Raw genomic sequence first — 25,677 nt, forward strand, 5'->3', positions numbered from 1 at the left:
CTCTATAAACATCTCCTTGCACAACAGGCCAACATGACTGATTTAAAAAAAAAAAAAACACTTCTGTTGACTTCAGTGTGGTAACAGTCACAGAATTTTAAATTTTGGAAACAGAAATACCAAAATGAAACTCTCGTGGGCTTGTACCTGAAGAGATAATCTTTAAGGAAACAATCCTTTAGCATTAACTTTTGGCTTCTATGCTGCCAAACTGGCAGCATCCTGCAAGAGGCTTGTTTTCATGAATCTGAATCACAAGCTTTCATTTCAATACCACTTATAACTTAGATCAGCATGATAGACTTCACAGCATAGGAGTGTCATGGTGCCTTATAGAGCAGAGCATAACTCCTTTTAAAAGCTTGATTCAGGAATGCTAGAAAATGTTCATTCCTAAAGGTGACTTAAGAAGTGAATTGAGAACTGTAAAACTTACTTGACCATAAAGGTCTGAGAATTACTTTAAGCCCTTTGGACATTTTCACTTCACTGTGGGAATTAACAGGACTCTGGATCAAGTGAAATGCCAGAAGAAATAAAGCTCTTTAATGCAGTGTTTATGATGTTGGAATAATTATACTGTATCATAAAATTTTGCATTTCATAAGAATTTCTGATGAAATATTTTATATTAACATTTCTTTCATTTATCAGAGACTTCCAGAGTAAAGCTGTTCTCACCAAGGAGTTTATATTCCTGATCTTATAGTAATTCAATCACATAAAACAAAGACTTGCTGGTGGATCTCCGTGTGTTAGGAGTACTGGGTGTGTAATCTTAATAAACAATGATCTAACAAAAGAAGCCTAAAGCCTTGTTCTCTAACAGACTTATAAAAGTAATTATACCTTTACTGAAGTTACACTACTCTCAAACCCCTGCTGTTCCTGCTGTTTCTTAAAGATGGTTATTTTCTACTTAAAGAAAACAGACAGGCTTTAGAAGAATAGCTGGTGTTAAGTAATATTACACAATTTAATCAGATTCTCTGTGCAGCTTATATAACAATGGTACAAATATTTCAACCCAAATAATAAAAGACTCAAAGTTTTAAAGAAACCCAGAATGGCTAATTAGGGTAACCTAATAATCCGAGTAACAACTCATGTGACTGTAGGATAGAAAAGAAGGGAAAGGGGAAAGTCTTCCACAGGCAATGACCATTCCCAGGGCATATCATTAGCATAGGCTTTCACAGGCTTTGCACAGCCATGGATAGGGTCAAAAAAAGATATTAGCAGTGTTAAATAATGTAAGATGAGACAAAATGTCAAGAACTCTCTTTTAAAAGTGTTAGAGGAGAAAGCAGGCAGAATTTTAGGAGCAGCTGCTTGGATTAGGTAGCTGAAGCAAGGTGAGGAGAGTCAGACCTTTCAGGATTGCTCTTTGCCCCTAGGGTTTGGTCTCCAGTTTATTCAGGGGTATTCAAGCTCTAGGGAAAAGTGTTTAAATAGCTCCTACTGTCACAAACTGATTTATATCCAAAATCTAATTTGCATTGTGCATTTGGAAACATCCATTTTCAATAGGCAGATGACAGGTGAATAAGGGACTTAAAATAAGAAGAATCCTATAGGGAAAAGCAGCCCCCATCAACTAGATCTCAGTGAATGATCTGGCATCTTTTAGTCAGCAGTTTTAGTAACATCGTGCCCTCTCCAGGTACCCACCCAGCAGACACGTCTCCTCTATTCAGTGTTACCAGAAACCCTGTAAATTCTAATTTGCTTTGCACACAATCCCTTATGCGTTAAACCTTGGTCTTTTTTTTATCTAGTTAACTCATCCTACAATGATTGACTAAGTCTTAAATACACTCTATAACTTTCCCTGATTTCCAAACTTAAGACATAATTAATATCTGTATCATCTTAGCACCTGATACATGTGTGAATGTGTAAGCATTTACAACATTGTATTTATCCGGTTATATATGTGCATGTCCCTCCAGTTATTATGGAGACTGAAACCTTTGAACCACATTACATTTCATAGCACATATTAAGTGCTTAGAAGATCTTTGTTGAATATATTTGCAACAACAATTTTATCAAAAAAGATTCTGGATTGTCTCAACCAAGGAAGACATCCATATAATATGCTCTAATGCATTGCCTTTCTCTTTATGACTTATACCAGAAATTATCCATCAGAGAAGAGAAAGTGCTTGTACCTTTCACATGGCTGAAAGCATTAGAGAATATCGGTTAAAGTACCAGGGAGAAAAAAGTGGCATCCTTTTATACAGGGTTACACTACACCACTGACAAAACCTTTATATCTTTGTAATGCACAGAAAGAGTCTGTAGATTCAGGGGACCTTAGCAGTAATCCCTCAGAGCAGGTGGGACAAACGTCAAACACATCTCAAGCTATCCAGTGTTGCATAACAAAATACTTAAATCCTGCTAAAAAAACTTCATGGCAGTACAATTCATTGGACTCACTGGTGAAGTGGAAGTGATAGTAGAAAGACTATTCCTGTTGTTCAGTCATCAGTATGGGTGCCAGACTTTCCTAATATTGACCACATGCCTTAATCATCTTTATTGCTTCATTTCTGATAAGTCGATTTTGTGCTAGGAATTATATTCATTTACCTGCCTCCACATTTTTGAGCATTTTGTCCTCCTCTAGTGAATAAATGTAGACCTATACGTCATAAGCTCTACTGAAATGGATCATGACAAGGATCTGAAGACCTAACCAATATCAATATGTCTAAAATGAGAATCATTTTCTCCACATAACAAGCCATCAAAGGAATCTAAACTGATTTGAAGAGGTAAGAAAAAAATCAACACCCATTGGCATTAACAGTATACATAACACACTTGATAAGAGATAAATGAGCAGATATTTCAGATCAGTGGGACAGGAGGACACGCCACATGCTACATAGCCCGCCATCATTATCTGGCCACAACCTCATAAAAAGACAACGAAAAGCCAAACTGACTGAAATTAAAGCTTAATGGATGGAGGTTAGAAATAAAAATTAACTCCTTATAGAGAAACAGTGAGTTCATGGATTGAGATTTGTACCAGCAACATAAATACATAGTGTGATCACATTTTTATTAAATATATTTTAAAAAAGAAGACAGATTGCCAGACACTTTCCCCAAATGGTTATGCAGGCACTAAGAGATCTTTAAAAGACCTGGCTACCTGCTGTAGTTGACCTCTAGTCATTCTGAATCATAAAACTGTCAGTATTTTTCATTTCATCTTTGCTTTTTGTATGCATTTTCAAAATGATTTATGATAAGAATGTGTTAAATTTCTTTTTATTTATTATTATTTATTTATTAATTTTTGACTATGTTGGGTCTTCATTGCTGCACATGGGCTTTCTCTAGTTGCAGAGAGCGGGGGCTCAGTAGTTGTGGCTCACAGGCTCTAGAGCGCAGGCTGAGTAGTTGTGGCGCATGGGCTTAGTTGCTCCGTGGCAGGTGGCATCTTCCCAGACCAGAGATCGGACCCATGTCCCCTGCATTGGTAGGCGGATTCTTAACCACTGTGCCAACAGGGAAGTCCTTTCTTTTTTAGAAGTAATTAAAAATAAGGCTTTTGTAACATGTTACCTCTGATAATTCTGCGTTATTTTTTTAATGTTTATTTATTTATTTTCTTATTAGTCATCCATTTTATACACATCAGTGTATACATGTCAATCCCAATCTCCCAATTCATCACACCACCATCCCCAACCCCCGCCGCTTTCCCTCCTTGGTGTCCATACGTTTTTTTCTCTACTTCTGTGTCTCAATTTCTGCTCTGTAAACCGGTTCATCTGTTCCATTTTCTAGGTTCCACATATATGCGTTAACATACGATATTTGTTTTTCACTTTCTGACTTACTTCACTCTGTATGAAAGTCTCTAGATGCATCCACGTATCTACAATTGACCCAATTTCATGTTTTTTTTATGGCTGAGTAATATTCCATTGTATATATGTACCATATCTTCTTTATCCATTCGTGTGTTGACGGGCATTTAGGTTGCTTCCATGTCCTGGCTATTGTAAACAGTGCTGCAATGAATATTGTGGTACATGTCTCTTTTGGAATTATAGTTTCCCCTGGGTATATACCCAGTAGAGGGATTGCTGGGTCATATGGTAATTCTATTTTTGGTTCTTTAAGGAACCTCCATATTGTTCTCCATAGTGGCTGTATCAATTTACATTCCCACCAACAGTGCAAGAGGGTTCCCTTTTCTTCACACCCTCTCCAGCATTTGTTGTTTGTAGATTTTCTGGTGATGCCCATTCTAACTGGTGTGAGGTGACACCTCATTGTAGTTTTGATTTGCATTTCTCTAATAATGAGTGACGTTGAGCACCTTTTCATGTGCTTCTTGGCCATCTGTATGTCTTCTTTGGAGAAATGTCTATTTAGGTCTTCTGCCCATTTTTGGATTGGGCTGCTTGTTTTCTTAATATTGAGCTGCATGAGCTGTTTATATAATTTGGAGATTAATCCTTTGTTCGATGATTCATTTGCAAATATTTTCTACCATTCTGAGGGCTGTCTTTTCATCTTGTTTATGGTTTCCTTTGCTGTGCAAAAGCTTTTAAATTTCATTAGGTTCCATTTCTTTATTTTTGTATTTATTTCCATTACTCTAGGAGGTGGATCAAAAAAGATCTTGCTGTGATTTATGTCAAAGAGTGTTCTTCCTATGTTTTCCTGTAAGACTTTTATAGTGTCCAGTCTTAATTTAGGTCTCTAATCCATTTTGAGTTTATTGTTGTGTATGGTGTTAGGGAGTGTTCTAATTTCATTCTTTTATATGTAGCTGTCCAGTTTTCCCAGCACCACTTATTGAAGAGACTGCCTTTTCTCCACTGTATATTTGCCTCCTTTATCATACATTAGCTGACCATAGGTGCATGGGTTTATCTCTGGGCTTTTTATCCTGTTCCACTGATCTATATTTCTGTTTTTGTGCCAGTACCATATTGTATTGATTACTGTCGCTTTGTAGTATAGTCTGAAGTCAGAGAGTCTGATTCCTCCAGCTCCATTTTTTTCCCTTAAGACTGCTTTGGCTATTCAGGGTCTTTTGTGTCTCCATACAAATTTTAAGATTTTTTGTTCTAGTTCTGTAAAAAGTGCCATTGGCAATTTGATAGGGATTGCACTGAATCTGTAGATTGCTTTGTAGTATAGTCATTTTCACAATATTGATTCTTCCAATCCAAGAACATGGTATATCTCTCCATCTGTTGGTATCATCTTTAATATCTTTCATCAGTGTCTTATAGTTTTCTGCATACAGGTCTTTTGTCCCCTTAGGTAGGTTTATTCTTAGGTATTTTATTCTTTTTGTTGCAATGGTAAATGGGAGTGTTTCCTTAATTTCTCTTTCAGATTTTTCATCATTAGTGTATAGAAATGCAAGAGATTTCTGTGCATTAATTTTGTATCCCACAGCTTTACCAAATTCATTGATTAGCTCTAGTAGTTTTCTGGTGGCATCTTTACAATTCTTTATGTATAGTATCATGTCATCTGCAAACAGTGACTGTTTTACTTCTTCTTTTCCAACTTGGATTCCTTTTATTTCTTTTTCTTCTCTGATTGCCATGGCTAGGACTTCCAAAATTATGTTGAATAATAGTGGTGAGAGTGGACATCCTTGTCTTGTTCCTGATCTTAGAGGAAATGCTTTCAGTTTTTCACCATTGAGAATGATGTTTGCTGTGGGTTTGTCATATATGGCCTTTATTATGTTGAAGTAGGTTCCCTCTATGTGCACCTTCTCGAGAGTTTTTATCATAAATGGGTGTTGAATTTTGTCAAAAGCTTTTTCTGCATCTATTAAGAGGATCATATGGTTTTTATTCTTCAATTTCTTAATATGGTGTATCACACTGATTGGTTTGAGTATACTGAAGAATCCTTGCATCTCTGGGATAAATTCCACTTGATCATGGTGTATGATCCTTTTAATGTGCTGTTGGATTCTGTTTGCTACTATTTTGTTGAGGATTTCTGCATCTATATTCATCAGTGATATTGGTCTATAATTTTCTTTTTTTGTAGTATCTTTGTCTGGTTTTGGCATCAGGGTGATGGTGGCCTTATAGAATGAGTATGGGTGTGTTCCTTCCTCTGCAATTTTTTGGAAGAGTTTGAGAAGGATGGGTGTTAGCTCTTCTCTAAATGTTTGATAGAATTCACCTGTGAAGCCATCTGGTCCTGGGCTTTTGTTTGTTGGAAGGTTTTTAATCACAGTTTCAATTTCCTTACTTGTGATTGGTCTATTCATATTTTCTATTTCTTCCTGGTTCAGTCTTGGAAGGTTATACCTTTCTAAGAATTTGTCCATTTCTTCCAGGTTGTCCATTTTATTGGCATAGAGTTGCTTGTAGTAGTTTATTAGGATGCTTTGTATTTCTGTGGTGTCTGTTATAACTTCTCCTTTTTCATTTCTAATATTATTGATTTGAGTCCTCTCCCTCTTTTTCTTGATGAGTCTGGCTAATGGTTTACCAATTTTGTTTATCTTCCCAAAGAACCAGCTTTTAGTTCTATTGATCTTTGCTATTGTTTTCTTTGTTTCTATTTCATTTATTTCTGCTCTGATCTTTATGATTTCTTTCCTTCTGCTAATGTTGGGTTTTGTTTGTTCTTCTATCTCTAGTTCCTTCAGGTGTAATGTTAGATTGTTTGAGATTTTTCTTGTTTCTTGATGTAGGCTTGTATAGCTATAAACTTCCCTCTTAGAACTGCTTTTGCTGCATGCCATAGGTTTTGGATTGTCGTGTTTTCATTGTGATTTGTCTCTAGGTATTTTTTGATTTCCACTTTGATTTCTTCAGTGATCTATTGGTTATTAAGTAACGTATTGTTTAGCCTCCACATGTTTGTGTTTTTTACGTTTTTTTCCCTGTACTTGATTTCTAATATCATAGCATTGTGGTCAGAAAAGATGCTTGATATGATTTCAATTTTCTTAAATTTACTGAGGCTTGATTTGTGACACAAGATGTGATCTATCCTGGAGAACGTTCCATGCAAACTTGAGAAGAAAGTGTAATCTTATGTTTTTGGATGGAATGTCCTATAAATATCAATTAAATCTATCTGGTCTATTGTGTCATTTAAAGCTTCTGTTTCCTTATTAATTTTCTATTTGGATGGTCTGTCCATTGGTGTAAGTGAGGTGTTAAAGTCCCCTACTATTGCTGTGTTACTGTCAATTTCCTCTTTTAGAGCTGTGAGCAGGTGCCTTATGTATTGAGGTGCTCCTATGTTGGGTGCATATATATTTATAATTGTTATATCTTCTTGGATTGATCCCTTGATCATTATGTAGTGTCCTTCCTTGTCTCTTGTAATGTTCTTTATTTTAAAGTCTATTTTATCTGATATGAGTATTGCTACTCCAGATTTCTTTTGATTTCCATTTGCACAGAATATCTTTCTCCATTGCCTCACTTTCAGTCTGTATGTGTCCCTAGGTCTGAAGTTTTTCTCCTATAGACAGCATATATATGGGTTTTGTTTTTGTATCCATTCAGCAAGCCTGTGTCTTTTGGTTGGAGCATTTAATCCATTCATGTTTAAGGTAATTATCGATATGTATGTTCCATTTACCATTTTCTTGATTGTTTTGTGTTTGTTTTTGTAGGTCCTTTTCTTCTCTTGTGTTTCCCATTTAGAGAAGTTCCTTTAGCATTTGTTGTAGAGCTGGTTTGGTGGTGGTGAATTCTCTTAGCTTTTGCTTGTCTGTAAAGCTTTTGACTTCTCCATTGAATCTGAATGAGATCCTTGCTGGGTAGAGTAATCTTGGTTGTAGGTTCTTCCCTTTCATCACTTTAAGTATATCATGCCATTCCCTTCTGGCTTGTAGAGATTCTGCTGAGAAATCAGCTGTTAACCTTATGGGAGTTCCCTTATATGTTATTTGTCATTTTCCCGTTGCTGCTTTCAATAATTTTTCTTTGTCTTTTATTTTTGCCAATTTGATTTCTATGTGTCTCAACGTGTTTCTCCTTGGGTTTATCCTGTATGGGACTCTCTGCACTTCCTGGACATGGGTGGGTATTTCCTTTCCCATGTTAGGGAAGTTTTCGACTATAATCTCTTCAAATATTTTCTCGGGGCCCTTCTCTCTCTCCTCCTTCTGGGACCCCTATAATGTGAATGTTGTTGCGTTTAATGTTGTCCCAGAGGTCTCTTAGGCTGTCTTCATTTCTTTTCATTTTTTTTCTGTATTCCGTTCCACAGCAGTGAATTCCACCATTCTGTCTTCCAGGTCACTTATCCGTTCTTCTGCCTCAGTTATTCTGCTATTGATTCCTTCTAGTGTAGTTTTCATTTCAGTTATTTTATTTTTCATCTCTGTTTGTTTGTTCTTTAATTCTTCTAGATCTTTGTTAAACATTTCTTGCATCTTCTCGATCTTTGCCTCCATTCTTTTTCCGAGGTCCTGGATCATCTTCACTATCATTATTCTGAATTCTTTTTCTGGAAGGTTGCCTATCTCCACTTCATTTAGTTGTTTCTCTGGGGTTCTTTGTTGTTCCTTCATCTGGTACATAGCCCTCTGCTTTTTCATCTTGTCTGTCTTTCTGTGAATGTGGTTTTGCAGGTTTTGCAGGTTGCAGGATTATAGTTCTTCTTGCTTCTGCTGTCTGCCCTCTGGTGGATGAGGCTATCTAAGAGGCTTGTGGAAGTTTCCTGATGGGAGGGACTGGTGGTGGGTAGAGCTGGGTGTTGCTCTGGTGGGCAGAGCTCAGTAAAACTTTAATCCACTTGTCTGCTGATGGGTGGGGCTGGGTTCCCTCCCTGTTGGTTGTTTGGCCTGAGGTGACCCAACACTGGAGCTCGGGCTCTTTGGTGGGGCTAATGGCAGACTTTGGGAGGGCTCACACCAAGGAGTACTTCCCAGAACTTCTGCTGCCAGTGTCCTTGTCCCTTGGTGAGCCACAGCTGACCCCCACCTCTGCAGGAGACCCTCCAACACTAGCAGGTAGGTCTGGTTCAGTCTCCTATGGGGTCACTGCTCCTTCCCCTGGCTCCCGATGCACACGCTACTTTGTGTGTGCCCTCCAAGAGTGGAGTTTCTGTTTCCCCCAGTCCTGCTGAAGTCCTGCAATCAAATCCCGCTAGCCTTCAAAGTCTGATTCTCTAGGAATTCTTCCTCTCATTGCCAGACCCCCTGACGTGTGGCTCAGAACCTTCACTCCAGTGGGTGAGCTTCTGTGGTATAAGTGTTCCCCAGTTTGTGAGTTAACCACCCAGCAGTTATGGGATTTGATTTTATTGTGATAGCACCCCTCCTACCTTCTCATTGCAGCTTCTCCTTTGTCTTTGCATGTGGGGTATCTGTTTTGGTGAGTTCCAGTGTTTTCTTGTCAATGATTGTTCAGCAGTTAGTTGTGATTCCGGTGTTTTCAAAAGAGGGAGTGAGAGCATATCCTTCTACTCTGCCATCTTGAACCAATCTCCTTTCATTCTTTTATCATTAAAATTTCTTATGCCCCAGAATACTACCTTTTTTAGTCCTCTTTAATCCCTTCTATGCTTAATCAAAATCTTATTATTAGGGTTTCCCTGGTGACGCAGTGGTTGAGAGTCCGCCTGCTGATGCAGGGGACACGGGGTCATGCCCCGGTCCGGGAGGATCCCACATGCTGTGGAGCAGATGGGCCCGTGAGCCATGGCCGCTGAGCCTGCGCATCCGGAGCCTGTGCTCCGCAACAGAAGAGGCCACAACAGTGAGAGTCCCGCATACCACAAAAAAAAAATTAAAATCTTATTATTAGACAGTTTGTTCATATGAAAACAATTTTAGGGGAAACTCATTATATGCTGTCCATTTAATAACATAAAGCCATATCTTGAGAAAATAACAGAAAATCCAGTGTTGTCTGCTTGTAGTGGGTAAAGCTGTGCCCTGAGGAGCAGGAGGCCCAGGATACAGTTACAGTTTGCCACCAACTAGTCAGGGAGGCTGAAATAATTCATATCCTATCTCAGACCATTGTTTCTTCAGATGCAGAGGGTATTTCGGGTTTTAACATTTTTGTCTAGGGCTCCACAGTGAAAGTGGATTTGTCTTCGTTGTTGAGTTCATTTCAATTGCAGAAAACAAACTAAAAGTTCTATTTATGTGTTGAGAAAACACTGGAAAACCTTCAAAGTTCAAACTTCTAAAATTAGTTAGATATGAGAATAGATAATATAGAATCAGATTATGATTTTGTTTCCTTTGAGATATGCCATCCTATTGTTATTAGTTTCATTTGTTGAGATGTAAATGAATATCAAGTAAAGGTTCTCATGTTTGCATAGTCTTCAGCTTTTAAGATCAGCCACTACATGTAGTCTGAAGGGGCTTCATTATCCCAAAGGAAGATTTTCAGACAAAAATCACATCCTCAGTCACAATTTTTTGTTACCATAGTGATAAGAAAAAAAATGGAAAAAAAAAAAAAAGCTAAAAATACCTGAACACATACAGACAGTTTTGGAACTTTGACCTACTTGGTGTCATACACTGATGAAGTTAATCAGTGTAATTAAGTACCTATGGGTTAGGTGAAATATTCTACTGGATGAAAAAATGTGTAGGTTGCACATCTGGAGCTATTATCCACAATCAAATAAGTCAGTATGAATGAAGAAGATTGACAATCCAAAATGCATAAAATCAGATTCTCTTAGAAGAAGCAAGCAGAAAACATTAATTTAGCTCCACTTCCCATAAATTTTCTGTTTTCTTTCCATTATTTTAGAATTTCTCCATTTTAAATTAAAGCTTCTTATAAACCACTAGAATTTTTGAACTGGATGTAGCAGCATAATTGGATATATATTTAAAATTATGTTAGAGTGGCTTCTTTCTATAAAGGAAAGCTTCCCAATTTTAGGCATTATAATAAAAACAGTATGTTTTACACTAACTGTTCTTTTGAAAATTCTAGTTTTAATAAGAAATTTAATAGAGTAAATCATTTTCAGAAAACCTACTATATTGCAAGGCATTATCTAGTCTGTGAAAGATCAATAAAAGGCAATACTTTCTGTCAAGAATATTTTAACCATCTATCTAATTATGCTTTTGTAACACTGAACTTTTAAATTTTACTCCATATAGTAAAATGGAAAGAGCATTGAACTTGACTTGAAGAGACCAGGGATAGTTTCTGCTCTCCTAATGACTTAAAAAGGTCTCTAAGTCTCAGTTCTCTCATTTGTAAAATGAACAAAAATGAGCATATCATCTTCTCTAGCACACAGGTCATTATGGTAAGCAAGAGATGATATGGGTGTAAACCAGTTGATAACATTCAATACAAAAATCTCTATAGAAATACGTCATTCAACAATTAGGTCCAACATTTTAACATTTTCAAAATAAAAATTATGAAAATTAATTTTCATAATTATCTAAGTATACTTAAAATTATTTAATAATAATAATAGCAAACACTTATTGAGCACTTATAATGGGCCACATGTTTTACATGAATTATTTCATTTTAATCTCATAACAGCCCAATGACTTAGAGAGTATTATCTTCCTTTTACATATATATAAAGTAAGGCATAGCAGAGATAAATAACTTGTCCAAAGACATACAGCTAATAAGTGCTGAAGCCAGGAATTAAATCCAGGCAAGCTAATACTAAGCCATGCCCTAAACCTAAGCCTTTATGATATACTCCAAAATAATCAGTGAAGGAAAATATCACTATGAAACTGTTAATTTGAAGAAAAACATATTTTAAATTACCAAGTTTCTGAAGTATAAGTTTCTGAAATCCCTAATTGATTTTATTTTGCTGCATTCAATTTTTAAAATTTTATTATTATTTATTATAAAGAAAAATGGTAAGAATTTAAATATAAACAGTAAATACATCATACCCTTATGATAGGTTATTACTCTATCATAAATAATGTTGTAAAAGATACTTATGGCTTGGAAATTAATGAGTATTGTTAAGCAAAAAAGTAGATTTTCAAATATTTAGAAAACTCCAATTTTCATAAAAATGTTATATGCACAGAAAAAAACTGGGAATGATGAACATCCAATGTTAATTGCTATTTGTTAGTAATTTTATATATTTCTATATTCCCAAATTTTCTATAATAAATATTTAATGTTTTTGTCATCAGGAAAAATTTGCTTAAACATCCAACATGATCTGGATGCTTCTCCAGACTGTGAACAAATATTTACCAAGAGTCTAGAAAACTTTTCTAGGTACTAGGGATTCAGCAGTGGCAAAGCAAAGTCCATACATAGGTAAAGAATTAGATAATTACACTAAGAACTAACAAAGGAAGAGAACTTCAACCTTTAATGAAGCTTCAACCTTGTCACTCTGACATTAATCATACCTTCCTACTGGTATGTGGGCCCTTCACCTCTATTAAAAAAAAAGATCCTGAAATATTTTGTTTTGCTTGTTTATCTTTTCCTCTCAATTAAATTACGGGTACATCATTCATCATCTTTAAACATGGCAGCCAGCCGTAGCATTAGTGTGGACACAGAAAGAAATGATGAGAAGAATCTTAAGGAGTTAAGGAAAATTCATTGAGATTTCCCATACCTTGGTGACAATTTCCACTCCATTACTAATCTTTAGAGAATGGAGAAATGTTGCTCCAGTTAACTTACTAAATATTCCCATACAAAAACAATATTATCATTTCACTTATTGACTGTTCAGAAAAGAAATGATTTTCTAACTGTGAAAATCTATTGTATTGAAATAACTGATAATGTTTAAACATTTAAACTTGACTATATTCTTTGGTACCAAATCTATTCAGCAGAAATCATTTTAGCATCAGTATTTAAAATACATGGTGGTTTAAAATATATCCTGACATAACTTATATTGTATCAAAAATACATTAAAAGCTTAAAAAGCTAAAGAATCTCTTCTACCTCTCTAAAAATAATTTTACCGTATTAACTTTTTTTAACCTGTTCTTTTAATCTCTTCTTTCATATATATTAAAATCAGGTTTTGAAAATTTGAAAAAAAGGGACTTATAAGACAAGTTTAATGAAAGTAAGAGAAGGAAGGAAAGAACAAAGGAGGAAAACAGGGAGGAAAGAAAGAAAGGAGAAAGCAAAAAAAGAAATGAGAAAATACCTCTATGGACCAGGTCCCAAACCTCATCAATTTGCTGGTGCGTTGGGAAATGACCACAGTCATTGAAGTACTTAAGGAGCTCACTTCTTTCTAATCCTTGCCAATCTTCTCTTCTAGCAAACATTGTTTCATAGACTACAAGGAAAAAAAGATAAAATAAAATATTTTCTTTGTAAATAACATATCAAGTATACACCCCACCTGAAAGTGGGATCTGGATTTGAAGACACTTTCACTCCAGTTTTATTTTGATGTCTGGTGATAAGCCTCCATGAGGGGAGTAGGACCATGTCAGCCTCCTGGGGCAGGCAGAGGAAGTGGGCATGCTTCTCCCTCCCCAACTCCAAAGGAGGGAAATTTGGTCTTGCTTCCCCAAAGAGAACACTGGCATCCTCTGGCCTGGTTTACATGACAGTTGTCCATAGACTCTACATATATCAACGTTCAAACCACATCGTAAGATATAGCTCAGGGCTTCTGGGGGCCTGATTTCTGTTGACCCATTTCAGCATTCATTTTTTATTAGTTTTGATTAGTTTCCCTAATTTTTTCATCTCTTTTTGACTTCTACCCACATTCTAACTGTTTACTTGAATTGGTGATTCCACATTGGACTGCTTATTCTACTGCTGATTTTGCCCTTAAAATATCTACTTTTTGGTAACTTCATGCATTCCTACTTCCTACTTTAATGTCTTTTGTCACTCCTGGCTCAAGGCTTCCCCAGAAAATCATTCAGTCGGGACAACCCTCACCTATTTCCCATACTTGGCATTAGACAGGGTTTAGATAATGACCAAGAGAACTGATGCACGCGTTTTGTAAGTGTAGTTCTCCATTTTATTTTTGTTTCAAAAAGGTGAAATTGAGTCTCGATTCTAAAGTATATGGATTAGCCCCATAAAGCTGATTGTTAATCAGCACTTACAAGTTGACAGGGTCTGTCCTCAGCACAGGTTTAGCTCTGAAATACGGGCTCCCAATGACAAAGGGCACCAGAGTGGTTTCTAACAGAAGTTAATGTATCATCCTGACAATCAACCATATAGACTTCAATTTTCTATCCATTCACTCATCCACTCATTCAGTTGAGATGGACAGTCACAAGACATCAACAAGTTCAAGAAACATTTAGTGATTGCCTGAATACGAGTAGCTATTCCAGATTCTGAAACACAGCAGAAAATAAACATAAATGTCTATTTAATATCTCTATGATTTTTTCTCTCTATTCTAACAAGCAAACTAGAGCAGTTGCTGTTGGTGTCTCCATTCATATTGCCTTGTCCCTTACATGTCTGTGCATGCTAATCTGATTTAAATTTCCAGCACCTGCATTTCATTGCCTAAGGGGTCCCTCTGGCTGCAGGACTCCACTCTGCCTACCTGTGCAGCAAGCCAGAAGTGCCAGGCGATCAAGGCTCCCATTGGAGCAGCTTTTCATCTCTGACTGGGGGAGTTGGTGGGTAAAGACACAGCACTTGAGGCAAGATGGCTACACTGTTCCCTAGAGGGATTAAGCTCTGGTTGCCCACATGGTAACCATGTGGGCACCTTTGGTTAGATGGATGGATGATGCACCTTTTCCTTCCTTCCATCTCTTCCCTGACTCATTTCTCCGTTCTGCTAACAGTATTTCCCCAAATAAGTTAGTTGCACTCCCTCTCACTTTTTAAAGGATTAAGTAAAAGAAGCCCCAGCAGTTTCCTAATGAAAGAAGAGTTTTCTCTTTCTCTGCCTCTCTTACTTGTTTTCTCTTTCTGCCTTCTTCTTCCTGCCTTTTCATCTCTCAAATACTTTGCTCCTTCCTGCTTTTTTCTCTAGAAACCAGGCTGTTGGACTGGGGAAACTGATCTGAGTTCTATGATTCTATGACTGATTCTATGACTTACATAGAATCTCTTTCTCTCTCTGGATTATTCCTTCCTCAACCTCTAGCCACCAAAAAGGAGGCATTCTAACTCAAAGAATTCTGGTTATTGATAAATACCTTTGGTACATAATTTTAGCATAATTAATAAGCTTAATGAAAACTATCCTTTCAAAAAATATTTTTGAGCCCTTCTGATAAACCAAGCATTTGTTAACAGTGGGTATGTATTAATGAACATAACAGACACAGTTCTTGTCTTCATGGAACTTACAGTCCACTATAAAATAAACATTTTATGACTAGCTGAAACTACCAAAAATGTAGCACTTTTACTTTATAAGGCAATAAGTTGCTGATTCCAGTTAAATATAATTTATTCGGATCATTTTGTTGTTGTAGTTTTATTTCGTTTTTAAAGAAAAGTTACAAAAGCCATTGTTGGTTTTTTAAAATAAATTTATTTATTTATTTATTTTTGGCTGCATTGGGTCTTCACTGCTGCGCACAGTCTTTCTCTAGCTGCGGCAAGCGGGGGCTACTCTTCATTGCAGTGGCTGAGCTTCTCATTGCGGTGCACATGTTGTGGAGCATGGGCTCTAGGCATGTGGGCTTCAGTAGTTGCAGCATGCGGCCTCAGTAGTTGTGGCTCGTGAGCTCTAGAGCACAGGCTCAGTAGTTGTGGAGCACGGGCTTAGTTGCTCGGCAGGTGAATTCTTTTTTTTTTTTTTTTTTTGCGGTACGTGGGCCTCTCACTCTTGTGGCCTCTCCCGTTGCAGAGCACAGGCTCCGGACGCGCAGGCTCAGTGGCCATGGCTCACGGGCCCAGCAGCTCCGCAGCATGTGGGATCCTCCTGGACCAGGGCCTGAACCCGTGTCCCCTGCATCGGCAGGAGTTCTCTCAACCACTGCACCACCAGGGAAGCCCTACAGGTGAATTCTTAACCACTGTGCCACCAGGGAAGTCCCATCCAAGAATTCTTAAATGGAACACAATGATGACAGGGAACCAAGCAAATGTTCACCTTGTATGAGCATCACTTACTCCCTGTGCCCTCACACAGTGACATCCATGGGAGTTACTTCTTGCTCCCAGGCTATTATGTTCCAGCTCCTAGAGTTTTCTGCTTTTTGAAGTTGTGTCTCATCCTTCATAGCCTATCAGAAGTCAACTCACAGTCTCCTCTCCAATGTTCCAATTTCAGGATTCTAAGTTTCTATGGGCCTTCACTTTGCTGAACTTCCCGACCCCCAGCATGTCCCCCAGATTGCAGGGGCCAATCTTCACCCACCCATCATGTTTCTGCTTCTTGGCTGTTGCCTTCTTTCTCCAGGAACTGAGTCTGCACATGCAAAAGCAGTTTTAAGTTTAAAACAAACTCGAGAAGGAGATACAGAAATTTCTCATAAATCCTTTACCCCCCCACTCAAACATAACTCTTCCCCCCATTATCAATTATTAATCAATGCACCAACTCCAGAGTGGTGCGTTTGTTATCAAGAATAAACCTACACTGACACATCATAATCACTAAAGCCAATAGTTTACCTTGGTGTTGTACATTCTTTGGGTTTGGACAAATGTATAATAACATGTATCCATCACTGTACAAAGTAGTTTCATGGTCCTAAAACTCCTCTGTGCTTGCTGATTCATTCTTCCCCCAGCCCATCCCACCCAAGGCAACCATCGATCTTTTTATTTTCTCCACAGTTTCACCTTTTCCAAAATGTCAGATAGTTGGAATCATACAGAATGTGGCCTTTTCAGATTGGCTTCTTTCACTTAGTAATATGCACTTAAGATTCCTCCATTTCTTTTCATGGCTTAACAGCTCATTTCTTCTTATGACGAAATGATATTCACTGTCTGGGTGCACCAGTTTATTTATCCATTCACCTACTAATGGAGGGAAAAGCTTGGAAGGTTGCTTCCAAGCTTTGGCAATTATGAAAATGCTGCTATAGATATCCATGTGTAGGGTTTGTGTGAACATAAATCCCCTGTGGCTAAACAACAAGGAGAATGATTGCTGGATTGTATGGCAAGAGTACATTTAATTTTGTAAAAAAACACCAAACTGTCTTTCAAAATGGCTGTATCATTTTGCTTTCCCACCAACAATGAATAACAGTGCCTGCTGCTTCACATCCTTGCCAGCGTTTGGTGCTGTCAGTGTTCTGGATTTTGGCCATTTTAATAGGTGTGTAGTGGTATCTCTTTGTTGTTTTAATTTGCACTTCCCTGATGACAAATGATGTGGAGACTACCTATCCATTAACATGGAATATCTATGCTTATTTGTTATCTGTGCTGAGGTCTCTGCTGAGATCTTTGGCCCATATTTTAATCAAGTTGTTTGCTTTCTTATTGTTGACTTTTAAGAGTTCCTTATATATTTGGGATAACAGTCCTTTATTAGATATGTCTTTTGCAAATATTTTCTTTCAGTATGTGGCTCATCTTCCCATTCTCTTGATACTGTCTTTCACAGAGCAAAAGTTCTTCATTTTAATGTAGTCTAGTTTATCAATTAATTTTTTAATGAGTCATGTCTTTGGTGTTGTATCTAAAATGTCACCATACCCAAGATCATCTAGGTTTTCTCCTATGTTACCTCCTAGGAGTTTCACAGTTTTGCATTTTACACTTAGGTCTATGATCCATTTTGAGTTAATTTTGTGAAGTGTGTAAAGTCTGTGTTTAGATTTATTTTTTTACACATGGATGCCCAGTTAGTCCAGCACCATTTGTTGAAAAGACTATCTTTGCCTTATTATATTGCCTTTGTTCTTTTGTCAAAGACCAGTTGACTATATTTATAGGGGTCTGTTTCTGGGCTCTCTATTCTGTTCCACTGATCTATTTGTCTGTTCTTTCACCAATATCACACTTGAACTTGTAGCCTTATCATAAATCTTGAAGTCAGATAGCATCAGTCTTCCAATTTTGTTCTTCTTCAATATTGTGTTAGCTATTCTGGTCTTTTGCCTCTCCATATAAACTTTAGAATCATTTTGGTGGTGTCCACAAAATAACTTGCTGAGATTTTGAATGTGATTGCATTAAATCTATAGATCAAGTTAGGAAGAACTGACATCTTTACAATATTGAGACTACCTATCCATTAACATGGAATATCTATCCATTTATTTAGTTCTTTGATTTTGTTCATTGGAGTCTTGTAGTTTTCCTCATAAAGATCTTATACATATTTTGTTATCTTTAAACCTAAGTATTTCATTTTTGGAGGGTACTAATGTAAATGGTAGTGTGTTTTTAATTTCAAAGTCTATTTGTTCATTGTTGGTATCCAGGAAGCAACTAACTTTTGTATATTAATCTTGTATCGTGCAACCTTGATATAAATGGCTTGCTAGTTCCAGAGGGTTTTTTGTCAGTTCTTTCAGATTTGCTACACAAATGATCATATGATATGCAAACAAAGATAGTTTTCTTTCTTCCCAATCTGTATGCCTTTATTTCCTTTTATTGCTTTATTGCATCAGCAAGAACTTCCAGCATGAAGTTGAAAAGAAGTGGTGACAGAGAGTGGTGAGAGAGGATATCCTTGCCATGTACCTGATCTTAGTAGGAAAACTCTGAGTTACTCACGTTAGGTATGATGTTAGCTGTAGTTTTTTGTAGCTAGTCTTTATCAAGTTGAGAAAGTTCCTCTCTATTTCCTGTTTACTGAGAGGTTTTATTATGAATGGGTGTTGGATTTTGCCCAACTATGTTAGTGGATTCATCTATTTCTCCTTGTAGTTCTATCAGTTTTTGCCTCACATAGTTTGATGCTATGTTGTTAGGCAGATACACAATTACAATTGTTAATGTCTTCTTGGAGAATTGACCCCTTTACCATTATGTAATGCTCTTCTTCACCTCTGATAACTTTACTTAATTTGCAACCTGCTCTGTCTGAAATTAATATAGCTGCTCCTGCTTTATCTTGATTATTGTTAGCATGGTACATTTTTCTCCATCCATTTACTTTTAACCTATATATGTCTTTATATTTAAAGTGGGTTTCTTGTAGACAGCATACCATTGGGTTGTGGTTTTTGACCTACTCTGACAATGTCTGTCTTTTAATTGGTGGATTTAGATCATTTAATGTTCAAAGTGATTACTGACACAGTTGGATTCAGATCTACTATATCCGATAGGTTTTCTATTTGTTGCCCTTGTTCTTATTTTTCTCTTCTACTTTTCTCTGCCTTTTGTAGTTTTAATTGAGGATTTTATGTTTCTATTTTCTCTCATTTCAAAGCATATCTATTATCCTTTTTTTTTTTTTTACTTTAATGGTTGCCCTGGAGTTCACAATATACATTTATAGCTAATCTAAATCCACTTTCAAGTAACACTATCCTACTTCATGGGTAGTGCAAATACCTTACAATTACAAAATAATCCTAATTCCTCCCTCCCATCCTTTGTATAATTGTTGTCATTCACTTCACTTATACATACATGTACATATATCAGCATATATAATTATACCTAAGCTATATATGTATATTGTAATTGAGTATATTGTTAGTATTATTTTGAACATGTTATCTGTAAGATCACTTACAGATAAGAAAAAAGAATGTTTTATTTTACCTTCTTATTTCTTCTTCAGTGTTCTTCTTTACTTTTTGTAGTCTGAGTTTCTGACCTGTATTATTTCCCCTCTCTCTATGAAATTTCTTTTAACACTTTTTGCAAGGCAGATATACTGGCAACAAATTCCCTCAATTTTTGTTTGTCTGAGAAAGTCCTTCATTTTTTTTAAGTATAATTTTTAAGGGTACAGAATTCTGGGTTGGTGTTTTATTTCTCTCAACACTTTAACTATTTCATGCCCCTCTTCTTACTTGCATGGTTTTGGATAAGTCAAATGTAATTCTTTTTTTTTTTTTTTCTCCAGAGGCCAGGTGTCTTCCCCATCTGGCTTCTTTCAGAATTCTTTTCTTTATCTTTAATTTTCTATAGTTTGAAGATGATATGCCTAGGTGTAGTTTTTTGGAATTTATTCTGCTTGGTGTTCTCTGGGCTTCATGGATCTGTGGTTTGGTGTCTGACATTAATTTGGGGAAATTCTCAGTTATTGTTATAAATATTTCTTCTGTTTCTTTCTTCTCCCTCTGGTATTCCCATATGTTACTCCTTTTGTAGTTGCCCTACAGTCCCTAGATACTTTGTTTTTTTATTTCAGTTTTTGTTCTCTTTGCTTTTCAGTGTTCAAGGATTCTATTGATGTAATTTCTAGCTCAGAGAATCTTTCCTCAGCCACCTTTCCAAGAAGCCCATCAGAGGCATTCTTCATTTCTGTTACAGTATTTTTTTTTTTATCATTTCTTTAGGGTTCTTTCTTGGGATTTCCATCTCTCTGCCTACCTTGCCCATCTGTTCTTGCATGCTGTCTATTTTATGCATAATTAGCATATTTAATCATAGTTGTTTTAAATTCTCAGTCTGATAATTCCAACATCCCTGCTACGTCTGGTTCTGATGTTTGCTTTGTCTTTACAAATTGTGTTTTTTGCGTTTTTGTATGCCTTGTAGTATACATGTAGCTAGTCATGACATATTGGGTAAAAGAAACTGCTGTAAAAAGGTCTTTAGTAACATGGTGATAAGGTGCTGGGGGAGAGGAAGTGTTCTAATGATTAGGTCTCAGTCTCTTATGGAGCCTATGTCTCTGGACTGTGAACTTTATGAATGTTTCCCAGTTTTTTTCTTCCTCCTTAGGTGGGACAGGATGGTCAGAGTGGACTGGAGTTGGGTATTTCCCTTCCACAGGTTTAATTAGGCTCTGATAATACCCAGCAGGTTAGGCTCTGGTTAATTAGTTTCCTCTGAAGGCAGGCCTTGTTAAGAAGAATGGAGTGCTCTGGCATATTTCAAAATGGTTCATTTTCTCATATTTACTGTGGGAATCTGATTGAGCTCCTGGAGGTAAATATTGCAGTATTGTGGAGGCCCCTTTATGACTGGATCCTCTGGAATTTTTAACTCTCAGAATTGTGCTCCTGCCATTTGTCAATTACAGTTCATTTTTCTTACCCCAGCGCTGGTTCCCACATCGGATTCTGCTCATGAGTCTCTGCTCCGGTAAGCTGTGACTTTGTATGCCTGTCTCTCCAATCTTAGGGGCAGCAGTTTGCCCTGTGTCTCCCCTCTTTTACGAATCCAAGAAGACTTGTTGATTTTTTAGTCTGTTCAGCTTTTTTACTTGTTGTTAAGATAGAGTGTTGACTTCCAATCTCCTTACATACAGAAGCAGAAACCAGAAGTCCTCATTTATTTATTTTTTAATCAAGAAACAGACTGTAATATCCATCCTAATCAAGCAATAATAAATTCATTAAATATAATAAAAATCAAGATCTCTGAAAGTTAAGATAGAAATTGGAAAACCTGTTATTCACATAGAAACCTGTTGTTTCGTCTGCTCAGTGTACTTTAACTGTTCTTCTGTTATAAATATGTAGTTTTCCTTTGGGGAGCTACTCCCTCCCCTCAATGAATATAGTTTCTATGCAACTCCCAAGCAGATTTCTTTGCCCTACCAAGGCAAAGTGTTGGACACATAACTCAAGCTAAACCAATCTAGAATTTGAATTTAAAGCTCAAGAATAAAAAGTCATAAAGTGATAGCAGCTTTTCTATCCCCCAGAGGCAAACAGAGATTGCCTCTTATTTTTTGCTCCTTAGATCTCTGGAGCAGCTCTGGTTCGTGTGCTTTCTGAAATCTCATTCTTTAGCTATCTTTCCTTTAAATTTCCTTTTTGTTTAGCCAGAATGAGATCCTAATAAATTAATCCACATATACAATACATCACCTTAAAAAGTAAATAGCTTGAAGCAATAAAAATATTGCCTACTTGTGTTGTCTATGGGTAATTATATGTAAATTATATGTAAATTATTAATGGTTAAAATAATTCCAAATCTAAAATCAAATCAGAAATGATAGCATCACCTACATTTTTTTCTGTCCATCCATTCCTCTAGCTCTGTAAGGTTTATAATTTGTCTCGTCCTCCAAAGACCAAGTCGATATTTAACACGATGGATTAGTCTGCAATACATGTTTATAACTGTTCTCAAATCTGGTCCATGATACAAAGCCTATAAAAGAGCAATACAGACAGTTGAACTCTTTATATATTTCTGCTATTTATATTTAATCTGATTTTGCCCTATTGATTTCATCTGTCTCACCCAGTTTCTCAGATTATGATGCATTTTATTTATGTTTTTAAATAAGTTTGGTTAAATACATGCATTATAGAGTGGGTTAGTCTCCCTAAAGTTCAGAGAACATCATTTTGAGTTGCTCTGTTATCACATACTCATACTTCCCATAAAAAAGAGGTTTTGGTGATGGATGATAGAAGCTTCCTAGGCTGGTGTACAGATTTTTATAATATGTAGCCCACTTAGCCAGAAAAAAAATAAAAGTTTTATTAAGGCATTACTCTGTAATGGATGATTCTTACCTAAGCTATCCACTCTGGGTGCTCAAATCCTTGTATTTTCTTTCTTTTGAAAATTATATATTTATGTATTGTACCTATTTTTCACTGGATATTTTCAGATTTTACTTGTTGATTTCTTTAAAAAACCTCAATATTAAAGAAAGTAACCCTTTTCAGCATATGTGCAAATGTTGTTCGGTCAGTTTACCTTTAATCTGTGACTATATTTTTCTGTATGTTCATTTTATACATTCTACTATAATAAAATTTTTTAAATTAAAGTATAAAAATTCATCTATTTCAGGTGTGTTTTTTTTTGGTTTTGTAAACAGCCAGTTCCATTTTATTTACCAATTCAAATATTTTTACATTTTCTAGCTCATTAATTTCTCTACTTATCTTTATTAATTCCTTTTTTTAAGGTTTATTTTCTCCTTCTTGGCTTCTTGAATTAAAGACTTAATTAACCTATTTTCATTAATTTTTACAAATGTACTGAAGTTCATAAAATTTCTTCTGAGTCCACTTTCCTTTGATGTGCTTTGCATACCATTATACAAGTAAAAACACTAAAGCATAACATCTTTAAATAACTTTCCCACGGTCCTATAGTTAGTAAATTGCAGAATTGGTTCTGAATTCAAAATAGGGACACTTCAGAGCCCACACTTTTAATTATATAAGTATTCCTCTTAATTTACTTGAATTTCATATTTTTCACCCATTCTGTAAATTTTTGTTTTGGTTTCTTTCCTAGTATAGTTACTATTACACTTATGATTGTTCTTGCTCTTATTTATTTTCTGTTTTGTGTGATTCTTGGAAGGTTGTTTTTATTATTTTATTTTTATTCACCTTTTTAAAACACTATGTTTAAGCCTGTATTTTTTAATTTATCAAAACTATCAATGAAATAATATTTCTTGATTTACCTAAATAAAAAAATAAATTAGCACAATTTCACTACTTTCCTTTTCTCCTTCCATCTGAATTCCATCAGAATCAGGCAGATTCTGAATGTTTGCTAATGTCTTTCAACATTTAATAACATTTTCCAGTGTGTATTTTTAATCTGCCTTTTGTTCAATAGGCTTTTGTCGTTTTTTGTTGTTTTGTTTTGTTTTAAATAATGGATTGGTCACACTTTTTTTTATGGTTTTTAATTTTTTTTTAAACATCTTTATCAGAGTATAATTGCTTTAAAATGGCGTGTTAGTTTCTGCTGTATAACAAGGTGAATCAGTTATACATATACATATATCCCCATATCTCTTCCCTCTTGCGTCTCCCTCCCTCCCACCCTCCCTATCCCACCCCTCTAGGTGGTCACAAAGCACCAAGCTGATCTCCCTGTGCTATGTGGCTGCTTCCCACTAGCTATCTATTTTACATTTTTGTAGTGAGGTGGATGGACCTAGAGTCTGTCATACAGAGTGAAGTAAGTCACACTTTTGGAGCACTCCCCATCATGTGAATCTTAGCAGAAGGCATAACTCACTTCCTACAATTTGAAGCCACAAATCAGTTGCTCATGATCCAAGCCTCCTCTGTTGCTGGGATGCAGACATGTGACAAAGCTTCCTCCATTATCTACACCAGACTCAGGTTTTCACTCGAAACTAATAATGCTTTTAAAAGTGAAACAAACAGTGAGAAATCTATTTGTGTGGTAGAGTAACCGTGGCAGCAATATCCGTTTTCTAAGGGTAGCATTGGTGGAAGCAGAACAGGATTCAGCATTTGCAACAGACTCTGTGCAGGATTTGACTGGAGTCCAAGGAGCTATCTAGGCTAGCCTTCATCATTCCTTCATGTTCCTGAGCTTAATTCTTCAGACCTCTGCCCAATATTCTAGTCAATACCTTTCTGCCTAAGTCTGCCAGTAGGTTTCTTTTGCTAATAATTAAGAATCAAGCATTGTTTTAATTGTATTCTTAGAACATGAGGCAAAAGGTCCCTGCTTGAAGTGCTGCTTAGTTGAATGAGGACATTTGCTAAGAGAGCAGGGGCATTTGGTCAGTCACCAAACCCAATGTGAGTGTTTTTCCTCTGAATTTAATAAATCCTCTTTTGTGGACACAACCTGTCTTGTGAAGAAACCCTTCTCAGATCTGAGGCATTCAGAAGGCTACCTAGGAGGTTTTCATGGTTAAGAAGTTGGGTCAGAGAAAATGGCAATGGTCCATCTGTGTGGTTCTTATTATAGCATGCCTCTCTGCCAGCCTTCTGTACAGAAATATGCCTCAGTTATGATGCTATGTCATCTCAGTATGTGAATCTTTCACCATATTTCTAAACATTTCTCAAGACAGAATTAATCAGAAAAGTGTACAAATTGATATTTACAACAGCAATATTGAAATAAAAGACAATGCAAATTACTGATTATAATTTTCCAACCCATGTTGTTTTAAAGTGTAAATGTATCATGCTTATCGTATATCAGGATTTAAAAATATTTTCCAAATATAAGTCAGCTTTTTATTTGATATGGTCATGTCTTTTTTAAAAGTAATGAATTGACTGCCTGTTGGGAGGATTCCACTACCATATGATACTTAGTGGGACTTAATTTCTTTGATTACTAGCAAGAGTAGCTTCTTTCATGTTTACTAGCCATTTATGTTTCTCCTACTGTGAAGTACTAGTTCTTCTACCTATTTTTGCCTAGGCCTTCATTCCTAGCAGCATTGGAAATCACTGATCTAATCCTCTTTATTATACTGTGTCTGAACTTCCTTGATCTAGCATATTCTGGTTTTCTTCATACCTCTCTAGCTATGGAATTCATTTGTGGAATCCTCATCTCTGCCTTCCCCCTTGAGCATTGGTATTTCTCACTCTTGCCTTTTCATGCCTCTCTCCTTACTTTACATATGCTCTCTGGACAATGACATCAATTCCAATGTCTCTAGACAGTATCACTAATAATGATTCTCAAATCTATGGATGAGGGAAGAGTATAGAGGGCATCCTTGTTCAGGGAGCTGAATCAAAATGTGTAGAAAAGATTTCCCAGATTTCACATCCTCTCATCCCATTCTCCATCATGTTGAAAATAATTTATTCAAAGACATGTGCCAGGGAAGTTCTAGACCTTGTACATTAGTGAACAGAAAAGACAAAATTCCTGTCTCACAATGAGTTACATTCTGATGGAAGGAACAATAATCCAATAAACAAAT

At 36.3% G+C, this 25,677-nt stretch overlaps 1 protein-coding gene across 1 annotated transcript in view; it reads right to left on the reverse strand.

Moving 5' to 3' along the window:
- Nucleotides 1-25,677, reverse strand: part of IQCM (IQ motif containing M) — a 334,844-nt gene that overhangs the window by 176,459 nt on the left and 132,708 nt on the right. Inside the window, exons 8-9 of the mRNA XM_029234688.1 lie at nucleotides 21,998-22,142; nucleotides 13,144-13,278 (exon numbers count right to left, since the gene is read on the reverse strand). Coding sequence (XP_029090521.1) covers nucleotides 13,144-13,278; nucleotides 21,998-22,142 — 280 coding nt within the window. The remainder of the gene's footprint in view (nucleotides 1-13,143; nucleotides 13,279-21,997; nucleotides 22,143-25,677) is intronic.

The sequence above is a fragment of the Monodon monoceros genome, unplaced genomic scaffold, assembly GCF_005190385.1.
Source record: "Monodon monoceros isolate NGI ecotype Baffin Bay Population unplaced genomic scaffold, NGI_Narwhal_1 Super_Scaffold_20, whole genome shotgun sequence".
NCBI lineage: Eukaryota > Metazoa > Chordata > Mammalia > Artiodactyla > Monodontidae > Monodon > Monodon monoceros.